The sequence below is a fragment of the Oryctolagus cuniculus genome, chromosome 2, assembly GCF_964237555.1.
Source record: "Oryctolagus cuniculus chromosome 2, mOryCun1.1, whole genome shotgun sequence".
In the NCBI taxonomy this organism is placed as follows: domain Eukaryota; kingdom Metazoa; phylum Chordata; class Mammalia; order Lagomorpha; family Leporidae; genus Oryctolagus; species Oryctolagus cuniculus.
Window position 1 is genome coordinate 89,264,120 of NC_091433.1, and position 14,777 is coordinate 89,278,896.

Genomic DNA, 14,777 nt, shown 5'->3' on the forward strand with positions numbered 1-14,777 from the left:
GCACATCAAAATTTTATGGGAAGGTGGAATTAAGAGAGGAATTTTTGGTGAAAAACATTTCAAATCTTTGCCAAGGTTTTTTGTTTGTTTGTTTTTTAAAGATTTATTCATTTATTTGAAACACAGAATTACAGAGAGGCAGAGAGAGAGAGAGAGAGAGAGAGAGAGAGAGAGGTCTTCCATCTGCTGGTTCACTCCCCAGGTGGCTGCAACTGCCACAGCTGGGCTGATCCAAAGCCAAGAGCTGGGAGCATTTTCCGAGTCTCCCATATGGGTGCAGGGGCCAAGGACCTGAGCCAACTTCCACTGCTTTCCCAGGGCACAGCAGAGAGCTGGATTGGAAGTAGAGCAGCGAGGAATTGAATCAGTGCCCACATGGGATGCCGGCACTGCAGGCGATGGCCTCAACTTCTATGACACAGTGCTGGCCCCATAAGGTTTTTTTGTTGTATGTTTTCCATGAAATTTTTACAGAAATCTTTTGCATAGCTTTTTAATTTTCTTCCAATAAAATAAACTTATCTTTAATTCCATTTCCACTAACTTTTTGAAGTACTTCATATCTTCCACTTTGTGTCTTTTTAAAAATCTATTACTGTGATGCTGTCTTTAAATAAATTCATGTTTCTGCAAAATGAGATTTTGCAACACATTTCTTATTTCTAATACTTAACTTTTTATTACAAAATTAATGCATGGGCATGCTATAATTTTATGTGATAGACATACAAAGCAAGAACTGATTGTCAAGCTCTTCCTTTATCCCTTTCAGGTAGTCCTATTTAAGATTTAAGTATATACATTTAAAGTTCTCTGTATTTAATTTATTTATGTAAAAATACATATGCACTTTTTTCAACCCCTATTTTGATTTATAAATTTTCAACCATACCGGTAATATTACCTATGTGTAATTGTTACATTATTGCATGTGTATTATTTTCTTTTTCTCTTTATTATTTTTAAAGATTTATTTATTATTTTAAAGGTAAAGTTACAGAGAGGCAGAGACTGAGAGAGAGAGAGAGAGAGAGAGAGAGAGAGAGAGAGGTCTTCTATCTACTGGCTTCCTCCCTAAATGACTTCAATGGATCGAGCTAGGTAGATCTGAAACCAGGAGCCAGGAAATACCTCTGGGTCCCCCATGTGGATGCAGGGTCCCAAGGACTTGGAGCATCTTCTGCTTTCCCAGGCCATAGCAGAGAGCTGGATCAGAAGTGGAGCAGCCAGGACTTAAATTGGTGCCCGTATGGGATGCAGCTTTACTTGCTATGCCACAGCGCCTGCCCTGTATATGTATTATTTTCTATTTTGAAATCCATGCATATGTTTTTTTTTTCTTTTTTAAAATAACATATTTTATTTTTTATGGTGGGAAGTGTTCTATGGACAAATCAGTAAAACTTGCTTCCCTCAACTTTGATTCAATGTTTGCAGATGGAATAAAAAAAAAAAAAAACTGTAGTGTGCACTCCTATCCAATGTTATGACTTCTTTGTCATGTTTAAATTTGGGTTTTGGGCTGGCCCTGTGGCACAGTGGATAAAGCTGCCACCTGCAGTGCCGTCATCTTATATGGGTGCCGGTTTGAGCCCCAGCTGTTCCACTCCCAGCCCAGCTCTCTGCTATGCCTGGGAAGACAGTAGAAGATGGCCCGAGTCCCTGGGCCCCTGCACCCGTGTGGAAAGACTCAGAGGAGGCTCCTGGCTCCTGGCTTTGGATCGGCCCAGCTGTGGCCTTTGCAACCACCTGGGGAGTGAACCAGCATATGGAAGCCCTCTCTCTCTCTCTGCCTCTCCTCTCTCTGTGTAACTCTGACTTTCAAATAAATAAACAAATCTTTAATAATAATTGGGTTCAAGAGCTTCCATGTCTGCCAATGACAATATCCATGTTAAACAGTAACTGGGACTTGTAAAATGTTTCACCGCTTTTTGTCTGGAGTCTGCAAAGCAGTGTTTTGGGAGATGGAATAAGTTTAGGATACAGGATATGTTCTATGTGCACAGGATGAAACATTTAAATGTAGTCTTTGGGAAAAGGCACAGTGCAGATGCCTTCACTGTGTTACTTTTTTTCCCCTTTTGGTGTGTACACTATTTCAGAAAACTTGGGAAATTATAATTAAATTATAAATTTATTTTTTTCTTTTGATTATTGTATAGAGCTTATTCCTATTTTCCTGCTGGACTATGGTTTTTTCCCTTAATATTTGTTCAGATTTTTATTTTCTTGCACTGTACTTCCTTTTGTCTTTTTTTTTTTTGCTTTTTTTATTTATAAGAAGGGAACAACTTTCATGTATCGTAATATATACAGTTTTAAGTCCATAATGTTACATATTTTTAATGCAACTTCTTCATAACTTTAAATAAATTCTTTTTTTAAATTTTTTTGACAGGCAGGAGTGGACAGTGAGAGAGAGAGACAGAGAGAAAGGTCTTCCTTTTGCCGTTGGTTCACCCTCCAATGGCCACCACGGCAGGCGCGCTGCAACCAGCGCACCGCGCCGATCCAATGGCAGGAGCCAGGTACTTATCCTGGTCTCCCATGGGGTGCAGGGCCCAGGGACTTGAGCCATCCTCCACTACACTCCCTGGCCACAGCAGGGAGCTGGCCTGGAAGAGGGGCAACCAGGACAGAATCCGGCGCCCCGACCGGGATTAGAACCCGGTGTGCCGGCGCCGCAAGGCGGAGGATTAGCCTACTGAGCCGCGGCGCCGGCCTAAATAAATTCTTTTTAAAAAAGCTTTTTTTAGGCTGGCCCCGTGGCTCACTAGGCTAATCCTCCACCTTGCGGTGCCGGCACACCGGGTTCTAGTCCTCGTCGGGGTGCTGGATTCTGTCCCGGTTGCCCCTCTTCCGGGCCAGCCCTCTGCTGTGGCCAGGGAGTGCAGTGGAGGATGGCCCAAATGCTTGGGCCCTGCACCCCATGGGAGACCAGGAGAAGCACCTGGCTCCTGCTTTTGGATCAGCGCAGTGCACCGGCCGCAGCACGCCGGCCCCGGCGGCCATTGGAGGGTGAACCAATGGCAAAGGAAGACCTTTCTCTCTGTCTCTTTCACGGTCCACTCTGCCTGTCAAAAAAAAAAAAAAAAAGTTTTATTTACTTATTTATTTTAAAATCAATGTTACAGAGAGAGGGAGAGACAGAAAAGGTATCCTCCATTTGCTGATTCACTCTCCAAATGGTTGCCACTTCCAGGCCTCGGCCAGGCCCAAGCCAGGATCCTGGACCTTGATCTGAGCCTTGTATATGGGTGGCATGTTTCCAAGTACTTGGCCCATTTTCTGTGGTCTTTGCCGGTGAAGTAGCTTCAGTGCTGGCCACTTTTCATGAACTTTTATATATGGATTTCAAAAGTTTTTGCACCAAAATAAAATTATATTTTAATTATACTTTATTTGAACTTTGGTTGTATCTTTGAAATATCTGTAGGTGTATCATAGTTGTACATGTCTTATATTCGTCATCAAATTTGATTAAATTTATTATTCTATAGGACTTTTGTACTTTGTCTATGGGTTAATATAAATACACAGTATTATTTTATAAGATACTAGGGGATGAAAGGAAAAGGAAGTAATATAAAATATAACTGGTATAATCCCTGCATTCATCTGTGGTTGTGAACAACTTAACTGCCTCTTTTGAGCACCCATATTGTATACTCCTCATTCTATGCACCTAAGCTTGGTGAAGTTATTTGCTTGTTGTTCCTTACCTCATTCATGCAGGATATGACTCTTTGGTAGTCTTGTCTTTGTTGGGTTGCCATGAGTTTGTATTGGCCAGCATTTTTTCTTTGAACCTACTCTGTAGCAACAAATTTCCTAGCAACTCAATATGTTATCCCATGCAGTGACCCTCATCCATCCCAGCTTGTCTGCTCATTAAGAGCGTAACAATGGCTATGGGAAACTGTGACATGTAATGGGACTATAATGATGTTCCTTGTGAAAGCATTATTTACATAGATACAACTACTCAGTTGCTCTGAACTCAAGATCAACGAAACAGAAAATGAAATTTCTTTCAGTTGGTTATTGAGTCACTACCTGTTGTATTCTCAGACTTAAAGCCTAATATCTGTTGGGGAGATGGTGCCAAGTTTTGGTTGCTGCTTCAGGATATATTAAAAATAATTAATGCCGGCCAGCACCACGGCTCACTAGGCTTATCCTCCACCTGTGGCGCCGGTACTCCAGGTTCTCATCCCGGTTGGGGCACCGGTTCTGTCCTGGTTGCTTCTCTTCCAGTCCAGCTCTCTGCTGTGGCCCAGGAAGGCACTAGAGGATGGCCCAAGTGCCTGGGCCCTGCACCTGCATGGGAGACCAGGAGGAAGCACCTCGCTCCTGGCTTCGGATTGGCACAGCATGCCGGCTGTACCGGCCATTTTGGGGGTGAACCAATGGAAGGAAGACCTTTCTCTCTGTCTTTCTCTCTCACAGTCTAACTCTGCCTATCAAAAAAAAAAAAAAAAGAAAAGAAAAGAAAAAAATAATTAATGTCATCTTTTCCACTCTTCAAGTTGCTGTCTCATAGGTGGTGCCACAATTCTCTTTAGGCAGCTGTTATACCATTCTGTGTGCCAGAAGCATCTGGGTTATGCACCATATGATAAGTAAATCTTAGAATATTCTGTAAGTACTGTGCCATAGAATATCATCCTGATCATAAGTGATACACTATGGTGATATAGAATATATTCTGTAAGTACAGGAATGTGTTGAAGGGATAAGTAGCATGAACAAGCAAACAATTTCATATCTGGTGTATATGAGGACAAATCATTGCTCCTTTGATGGGTGTGTTGTTCAGTGCAATACACCTATTTTCTATTGGTTGACTAATCCAATCAATATAGCATAGTGCTAAAATGAGGGCTCATCATTAGCCTCTACTGATGGAGAGTAGGGTGTACAGTAAGTCAAATAAGCTTTCATCAGTTGAAGATATTGAGTTCATGCAAATCCTCATATCTGTGCAGCTATGGCTTACTTGTACAATGGACTTCTGAGAAATCTCTGAAGTGGCTGGAAAAGACAAGTGTAGCTGACATCCAGTGAACAAATTCTGTCAGCCTGATTTTCAAGCATCTTCTCTATAGTTGAAATGTTTTTGGAATTTGAGGGTTTTTTTTCCAGTCTGTCTTCATTCACAGAACTCCATTTTCATGTTTACCTTAGGTTTCCTTCTCATCAACAAGTCTTGTTTTCAATTTTATGATTCATTTCAAAATTCTGATTCAACCCATTATTAGGAACCCATGAATCAGTCATACTTTAGGCCATCTCTTTTTTTGAGCACCATGAATTACAAGAAGTACTATAGGAATATGCCTACTTTGTTTTTGAATTAGGTTTAGATGCCCACTTCTACTGCTGCTAACATAACTTGCTTAATCAACCAAACCAGGCTCAATTTTACCCTACTCTTCAAACAATTAAAGTTTATTCACTGTCATTATGAGTAACTGAGTTGGACAACTAAGGAAACATTAATACCATGGGAATCTAAGACACCTGCTTGCATAGATTTTTGGTTCTTTCCAGACCTGTTTCTGTGAATCTGTAAATTTATGATGTTTGGATTAGAAAATAGACTTTATAGTGAGTCACCCATTGTTTTGTATTGAATGTGGAAATTATTTTGAGTAACATGGACATCTTAATAATATTAATTCTTCTAATCCATGATCATAGGAGTTCATTTAACTTTTTATCTTCATTTTGTGTAAGTGTTCTTTAATTTTCATGGTAAACACCTTTTACATTCTTGGATAGAGTTATTCTAAGGTATTTTTTAGCAACTCTGAATCAGATTGCTTTACTATTTCTCAGTGACTGCATTTTGGTATGTAGCAGTGTTATTTATTGCGCGTTGATTTTTATATTCTGTGACTTTACTGAGTTCACTTGTAAGTACCGATAGTCTCTTGGTGTATTCTTTAAGTTTCTCTCTTTATATATAGAATTATATCTTCTATAATACAGGGATAATTTCACTCTGTTCTTTCTAATCTATATACATTTCACTTGATTCACTTATCAAGGGGCACTAGCTAAAACTTTCCAAAATATATTGACTAAGAGCGGTGAGAGTGTGTCATGAACATAGTAAGTGCATTAATAAGGCTTTTATTATGCAGTAAGGAAGTCACATATTTTGATTTGCATAGTACAACACACTGGGTAAACCAACCACCCAGAGTTCCCAGAGTACCTCTGGTGCTCCTCACAATATTTCTTAGTCATTGAAGGCAGATTTGCACAGAGCACACAGGGATGGGGCCTCTGACCTGGGAAGGGCAGGTCTCCAAGGGCAAATAGGCTCTCAGCCTGTGGAAAATGGAGTCTGTTTCAAACAGACAGAGTCTGGACTCCCTATGTGAGCAGAGCCTCAGGGCCCAGCTAGTTCAGGGCTGGCTGGGAGAACTCTCTTACAGCAGAGAGTTCTCAGGTAGTGGGTCATGCCAGAGCTTCTACTCTGCCACTCTCAGAGAGTCACCAGGCCTCTTCAATCTATGGTCTGTATACACTCTTGGCAGTTAGGGTAGAGCCGATGAAGTCCCAAGGAGGGGCAGTGCAGGCCATGCATCATTCTTGTGAAGTCCATGCAGAGCTCTTGCGATCAGTGTAGCTCTTGCTTATTTCTTGTTAATATTATGGTAAGGCTATTTAATCTCTGCTCCTAACAGAGTAGAATATTGGTCTGGTGCCAGATCTTCCAGGAAATGTTTTCATTTTTCTGCATTCCTTAAAATGTTGATTTTTTCCCCATGTGTAGACTTTACTATATTGAGCTGTATACCTCTTATATATAGTTTTCTTTTTTAATCATAAATGAATCTTAAATGTTATTGAATGTTTTCCTCCATCTATTGAAAAGATCATATGATTTTATCCTTTCTGTTGATGGGAGATAGTAAGCATATTGATTTGCATATGTTGAGCCAACCTTGCATCCCCGTGATCATGATATATGATCTTTTTGATATGTGGTTAGATTCAATTTTCTAGTATTTTATTTTATTGAGAGTTTTTCTACTTAATTCACCATGGATACTGATCTATAGTAGGTTTTCTTGTCATGTCTTTGATTTGATATCAGAGTAATGTTGGCCTCAAAGAATCAATTTGGAGGAATTCTCTCTTTTCAATTTTTAATGGCATAGTTTGAGAATAATTGATGCTAGTTATTTCTTAAAAACTTAGTAGAATTCAGTCATTAATCTATCTAATCCTAACCTCTTTGTGAGAGATTTCTTAGCACAATTTCAGTCTGCTTACTTGTTATTGATCTACTCAGGTTTCTTAAATGTCCTCTTGATTCAATTTTGATAATTTGGTTTTATGCATTTTTTTCTAGTTTTGTGGCATAGAGTTACTTATAATATCCAACAAAGCTCCTTCATATTTCTATAGTATCAGTTGTAAAAAAATCCTTTTTTAAATCTCTGCTTTTACTCATTTGAAGCCTCTCTTTTTTTCTTATTTTGGTAAAGCTTTATCTTATGGAACATTCTCTGGGACAGAGCACACATTAAGCCACAAAACAAGTCTTTACATGTTAAGAAATGGAAATTATATCATGTATTAATCTTGACCTCAATGGAATTAAGCTGCAAGTGAACAACAGAAGAAGAGTTGGTATTGTGACACAAGGGGTTATACTGCTACTTGGTAGTGCCAGAATACTGTATGATCACTGGTTCCAAATCCAGCTGCTCTAGTCTGATCTAGCCCGCAGCCAATTTGGCTGAGAAGGCAGCAGAAGACACCCAAGCACTTGGACCTCTGCCACCCACGTGACCAGAATAGAGTTACTAACTTCTGGCTTCAGCATGGCTGAACTTTAGCTCTTGTTGCCATTTGTAGGATTTATCAGTGGATGGAAGATCCCTCTCTCCCGCTGTCTCTCCCTCTATCTGTAACTCTGCTTTCAAATAAATGGATAAATAAATCTTTTAAAACTAACAGAAAACAGTGAAAGAAAATTTGGAAGTTATATAAATACATGAAAATTGTACAATATCATCATGAATAGAAAAGGGATCTTTTGAAGAAACTAAAAGGAAAGATCTAAAAATCCTTGAAGCTAATGAAAATGCAAACACAAAATACCAAACCTTACCGAGTACAGTAAAAGCAGCACTAAGTATGTAGTAAATAAATAACCTAACAATGCATCTGAACGAGTAGAGAAACAAAAACAAATCAAACTCAAAGTTAATAAAAGGAAAGAAATAATAAATATAGAGTAGAAACAGACGAAATAGAATCTAATGCAATAAAACAAAGAATCCATGAAGTAAAGAATTGGATCTTTGAACAGAAAAACAAAATTAGTTACTTTTAACACAGAAATTCTTACATTACTCAGAGCTTCCTCCCCTGCCAAGGACAATTACACATAGGTTTGTTCATGTTCCTTCAATTGTTCCCATCCCAAGTTTTAGATTCTGTTGCTTTTCCTACTAAATTTTTTTGATCAGGCAAGGTCTTCAGCTAAGTCAATCCACAACAACAGAAGATGAGTTACTTCAGTGCTGCTGTAGAGACATTCTGATTACCTGTTTGCATTTTCACTTGCTCACTAACAGCTTTCTCACCCTGTTTTTCGTTGTGTATGTGTGTTTGTGTATATGTGTGTGTTAGGGCTGTCATAAGAAGACAATTGACTCTCAAATCTTTGTTACTGATTACTTGTAACATGGCAAATATGTTCCTGAGAATTTGGCCTCCACCTTAATCTGTGTTGGCTGATTTTCTCCTTGAAAAGGAAGTTACTTGTGCACCCATGAGAAATGTAATCCGTGAAGGATGCCTATGGTCTGTTCTCCCTGGCTTCTCCTAATACAAGGCATTGCAAAAATGAGGGTCCCAGTAGGAAGCAACAATGCACTTAAACTTGATTATTCTATTATGTAGCTGCTTAATCAGCTGGGAGGAGAGTACATGAATTATTCTAAATGAATTTCAGAGTTATTGTAATAAATTTGGTAAATTGAAAACTATAGTCCATATAACCAAAAGGCTATTGAAATTTTTCTTAATCAAATAATGCTCTTTTGTAGTTATGGCAGCTCCCTTAAATTTGCTAGATGTTCTTTTTTGAAATTATGACAAAACATGGTTTAATCTCAATATGCTTATATCTTAGTGAAATTTTGTAAGGGGAGAATCAGCATCTTAAGCATCCAAGGAGCATTTATCTCCATCTTAAATGTTTGTTAAAAAGCAAAAATGTTCAGAATTAGAAAAAATATTTTTACTACAACTTAATTAATTGCCTTCATCCGAATCTTCTTTGCTGTTGTTATAGTATCCCAAGGAGATGACTTTGGAGGCGTTTTCAGTTGTTGTCTCCCAGATGCTGGCACTCAGTCTGGGGATATCATATGATGATCCAAAGAAATGTCACTGCTCAGAAGCCATCTGTATAATGAATCCAAGAGCTACGTAAGTTTTTTAGTACATACTTTTAGTAAGTTTTTAAAGTATTTATTTATTTGTCATGTTTATTTTGTTTTAGATATTTGCAGTGAAAAAACTCAGTATTCACTTGTAGCATAAGCTAACTGTAAATGGAACAATTAATGAGAAAACCTAGACACGTAAGTTACAATGTTAAGTGTATGGAGCAAAGTGTACCACTAAAGACACTCAAGGAGATCAAATCAAATGTTCAGTATATGTTTCATGGACATTTTCCTTACGATGTATAGTTGGTGAAAGCACTGAATAAAGATATTTAAAAATATGTCAGGAGGGCATAACAAGTTATCTTTTGTAAAGATTTATTTATTTATTTGAAAGTCAGAGTTACACAGAGAGGGAAGGAGAGACAGAGAGAGAGAGTTCTTCCATCCACTAGTTCGCTCCCCAGATGGCTGCAATGGCTAGAACTGTGCTGATTCAAAGCCAGGAGCCAGGAGCCTCTTCCTGGTCTCCCATGTGGGTGCAGGGGCCTAATAACTTGGGCCATCCTCTACTGCTTTCCCAGGCCATAGCAGAGAGCTGGATTGGAAGTGGAGCAGCTGGGACTTGAACCGGCACCCATATGGGATGCTGGCACTGCAGGTGGCAGCTTTACTGGCTATACCACAGTGCCAGCACCACAAGTTATCTTTAATTCAGACAATTTTTTCTGTTGCTTTAGAGTATTTTAATGTTGTGGAAAAACCTGAAAACCCTCAAAGAAGAGAAACTCTAGTTGCAGACCAGTGTCAGATATATAGTATTTGTGTTGCTTTGGACAAATTACTTACTTTGCTTAGATTACTTATTTTTCATTGGAAATAATAGTTTCTATACTCTTCTGAAGGTTATGTAAGAATAAAAAGAAAAAAATAAGAAACTGTATAGTTCTATATGTGTGTGATTTGTAAACTTACCAATGTCCTCACTCAATGTAAGTTATCACACAAGAGCTACCACAGGTTCCGTTAGTATTCTTTGTTTTTTTCTCTTATTGAATATGTCCTTTGATAGTTATTACCTATTCATTACTGAAGAACTGTTAAAAGCTGAAAGTGAGAATAATGCATTAATTCTTAAAGCAGGATCTTTTCATAGTAACATGTAAACACCACTGAATGTGTTCACGCTCATGTTCTAAAAATAGAACAAATTCAAACATACATATGAATATGTACACATATAATTACATCAAAATTTGCATTAATAAGAATGATCAGACACACATACCCATAGATGGTTATATAATGAATATATACTTTCCATATAGATACATAAATGGAAAAGTACACACTCATATACACACTTGTACACACAAACACAAGTGTATGTAAAAATTTTGTGGAACATGAAATTACAAGGTAAATTTACTTTTTGTGCAAAATTTAAATTCATGCATATGAGAATTCTTCAGAAAGTTCATGAGAAATGTATATAAAGAAAAAGACATGCATATATTTCAAACAAAATAAACTTTTTGGTAAACCCATTTTGATGAAATTTTTGAAGAAACCCTCATATAGTTATAAAAATTATGACTCTTTATAATATTTATAATAATCTCAAAAATATAAAAAATTACTATTGTGATTGGGATTGCACCGAGTCTGTAAGTTGCTTTTGATTGGGTAGTATGGGCTAAATTTAATGATGTTAATTCTTCCAATCCATGAACACGGAAGATTTTTTCAATTTTGTGTCTACTTTTTTTTTCTTCTTTTTTTTTTAACTTTTATTTAATGAATATAAATTTCCTAAGTACAGCTTATGGATTACAATGGCTTCTCCCCCATAACGTCCCTCCAACCCTCAACCCTCCCCTTTCCCACTCCCTCTCCCCTTCCATTCACATCAAGATTCATTTTTGATTCTCTCTATATACAGAAGATCAGTTTAGCATACATTAAGGAAAGATTTCAACAGTTTGCTCTCACATAGAAACATAAAGTAAAAAATACTGTTTGAGTACTAGTTATAGCATTAAATCTCAATGTACAGCACACTAAGGACAAAGATCCTACATGAGGAGTAAGTGCACAGTGACTCCTGTTGTTGACTTTACAAATTGACACTCTTGTTTATGGCATCAGTAATCACCCTAGGCTCTTGTCATGAGCTGCCAAGGCTATGGAAGCCCCCTGAGTTCACTGACTCTGATCATATTTAGACAAGGCCATGGTCAAAGTGGAAGTTCTCTCCTCCCTTCAGAGAAAGGTACCTCCTTCTTTGATGACCCATTCTTTCCACTGGGATCTCACTCGTGGAGATCTTTCATTTAGGTTTTTTTTTTCCCCCCAGAGTGTCTTGGCTTTCCATGCCTGAAATACTCTCATGGGCTTTTCAGCCGGATCCGCATGCCTTAAGGGCTGATTATGAGGCCAGAGTGCTGTTAGGACATTTGCCATTCTATGGGTCTGCTGTGTATCTCACTTCCCATGTTGGATCCTTCTCTCCCTTTTTTATTCTATCAGCTAGTATTTGCAGACACTATTCTTGTTTATGTGATCCCTTTGGTCCTTAGTCCTATCATTACGATTAATTGTGAACAGAAATTGATCACTGGGACTAGTGAGATGGCATTGGTACATGCCACCTCGATGGGATTGAATTGGAATCCCTGGTATGTTTCTAACTCTACCGTTTGAGGTAAGTCAGCTTGAGCATGTCCCAAATTGTACATCTCTTCCCTCTCTTATTCCCACTCTTACATTTAACAGCGATCACTTTTCAGTTAAGTTTCAGCACTTAAGAAGAATTGTGTATTGATTACAGTATTCAACCAAAAGTATTAAGTAGAACAAACAAAAAAATACTAAGAGGGATTACATATTAAGCTTCTCATCAACAGTCAGGGTGAGGGCTGATCAAGTCACCGTTTCTCCTACTGTTCATTTCACTTTAACAGGTTTCCTTTTTGGTGCTCAGTTAGTTGTCACCTATCAAGGAGAACAAGTGGTATTTGTCCCTTTGGGATTGGCTTATTTCACTCAGCATAATGTTTTCCAAATTCCTAACAGGGATCACTTTTCAGTTAAAATTTAAACACCTAAGAATAATTGTGTTGGTTACAGAGTTCAACCAATGGTACTAGAACAAAAAAAAATACTAAAATGGATAAAGTATTACATTGTACATCAACCGTCAGGACAAGAGCTGATCAAATCACTGTTTCTCATAGTGTCCATTTCACTTCAACAAGTTTCCCGTTTGATGCTCAGTTAGTTGTCGCCAATCAGGAAGAACATATATTTGTCCCTTTGGGACTGGCTTAATTCACTCAGCATGATGTTTTCCAAATTCCTCCATCTTGTTGCAAATGACTGGGTTTCGTTGTTTTTGACTGCTGTATAGTATTCTATAGAGTACATGTCCCAAAATTTCTTTATCCAGTCTACTGTTGTTGGGCATTTGGGTTGGTTCCAGGTCTTGGCTATTGTGACTTAAATCTACGACCTGACACCATCAAATTATTAGCGAGCATTGGAAAAACCCTGCAAGATATAGGTACCGGCAATGACTTCTTGGAAAACACCCCAGAAGCACAGGCAGTCAAAGCCAAAATCAACTATTGGGATTGCATCAAGGTGAGAAGTTTCTGTACTGCAAAAGAAACAGGACAGTTAAGAGAAAACCGACAGAATGGGAAAATATATTTGCAAACTATGCAACTGATAAAGTGTTGATAACCAGAATCTACAAAGAAATCAAGAAACTCCACAAAATGAAAACAAACAACCCACTTAAGAGATGGGCCAAGGACCTCAATGGACATTTTTCAAAAGAGGAAATACAAGTGGCCAGCAGGCACATGAAAAAATGTTCAAGATCACTAGCAATCAGGGAAATGCAAATACAAACCACAATGAGGTTTCACCTCACCCCAGTTAGAATGGCTCGCATTCAGAAATCTACCAACAACAGATGCTGGCGAGGATGTGGGGAAAAAGGGACACTAACCCACTGTTGGTGGGAATGCAAACTGGTTAAGCCACTATGGAAGTCAGTCTGGAGATTCCTCAGAAACCTGAATATAACCCTACCATTCAACCCAGCCATCCCACTCCTTGGAATTTACCCAAAGGAAATTAAATTGGCAAACAAAAAAGAAGTCTGCACATTAATGTTTATTGCAGCTCAATTCACAATAGCTAAGACCATTTTTGTCTACTTCTATCTCTTTCTTTAATGTTTTCCAGTTTTCACAGTAGAGATTTTTTGCTTGGATACATTTTTCCCAGGATAGTTACATATTTTGTAGCTATTGTGAATAAGAAAAATCTTGAAAGTTTTCTTCCGAGACATGCTATTGTTTATGTATGTGAATGCTGTAGATTTTTGAGTGTTGATTTTGCATCTTGCCACTTTGCCAAACTCTCTCATGAGTTCCAATAACGTCTTAGTAGAATTTTCGGGTTCCCCTGTATGTTAGATCATCTCACCTGCAAATAGGGATAATTTGACTTCCTCCTTTGCCATATGTATCCTTTGATTACTTTTTCTTGTCTAATGGCCCTGACTAAAACTTGCAGAACTATATTGCATAGTAATCAGTTTACAGATTCAATATGATCCCAATTGAAATTCCAAAGATGTTGTTCTCAGTTCTGGAAAAAAAGACCATGGAATTCATATAAAATCATAAGAGATTAGGATTGGTAAAGCAATTCCAAACAATAAAACTAAAGCTGGGTGCATCACAATCCCCAGTTATTAAGCTACAAGGCAGCCGGCTCCACGGCTCACTGGGTTGGTCCTCCGCCTGCGGCGCCGGTGCTCCGGGTTCTCCCTGCACCCACATGGAAGACCAGGAGGAAGCGCCTGGTTCCTGGCTTCGGATCGGTGCAGTTCCAGTCACTGTGGCCATTTGGGGAGTGAACCTGTGGATGGATGATTTCTCTCTCTCTCTCTGCCTCTGCCCCTGCCTCTCTAACTCCGCTTTTCAAATAAATAAATAAATAAAAATTAAAAAAAAAACCTGACTCAGCCAGTGAAAATGTTCTCTGAAGTTATCTAAAATAGTTTACAGGTACGATTATATAAAATATACAGATTTTCTGAGATCTTTGAGTAAGTTCAAGGATAAGCACAGAATGATTTGTTTAAAAAAATTTATCATCAGTTGAGTGTTAATTATTCGGAGCTATGTCTATTGAAGTCCTTTGCCTATTTTTAAATTAGTTTATTTGGGTTTGTCCTATTGAGTTGTATTTAATTTTTTTTTGGAAAAGGCAAGATATACATTCCAGTGATTGAAATCATATGATCTCCTCAGGACTGAATTTGGTGCCTAAGCA

At 38.2% G+C, this 14,777-nt stretch overlaps 1 protein-coding gene across 5 annotated transcripts in view; it reads left to right on the forward strand.

Moving 5' to 3' along the window:
* Positions 1-14,777, forward strand: part of LOC138843046 (disintegrin and metalloproteinase domain-containing protein 32-like) — a 498,529-nt gene that overhangs the window by 83,443 nt on the left and 400,309 nt on the right. For all 5 annotated transcript variants that reach the window (XM_070068574.1, XM_070068573.1, XM_070068575.1 and 2 more), the window contains one exon: positions 9,329-9,465. In XM_070068574.1, coding sequence (XP_069924675.1) covers positions 9,329-9,465 — 137 coding nt within the window. The remainder of the gene's footprint in view (positions 1-9,328; positions 9,466-14,777) is intronic.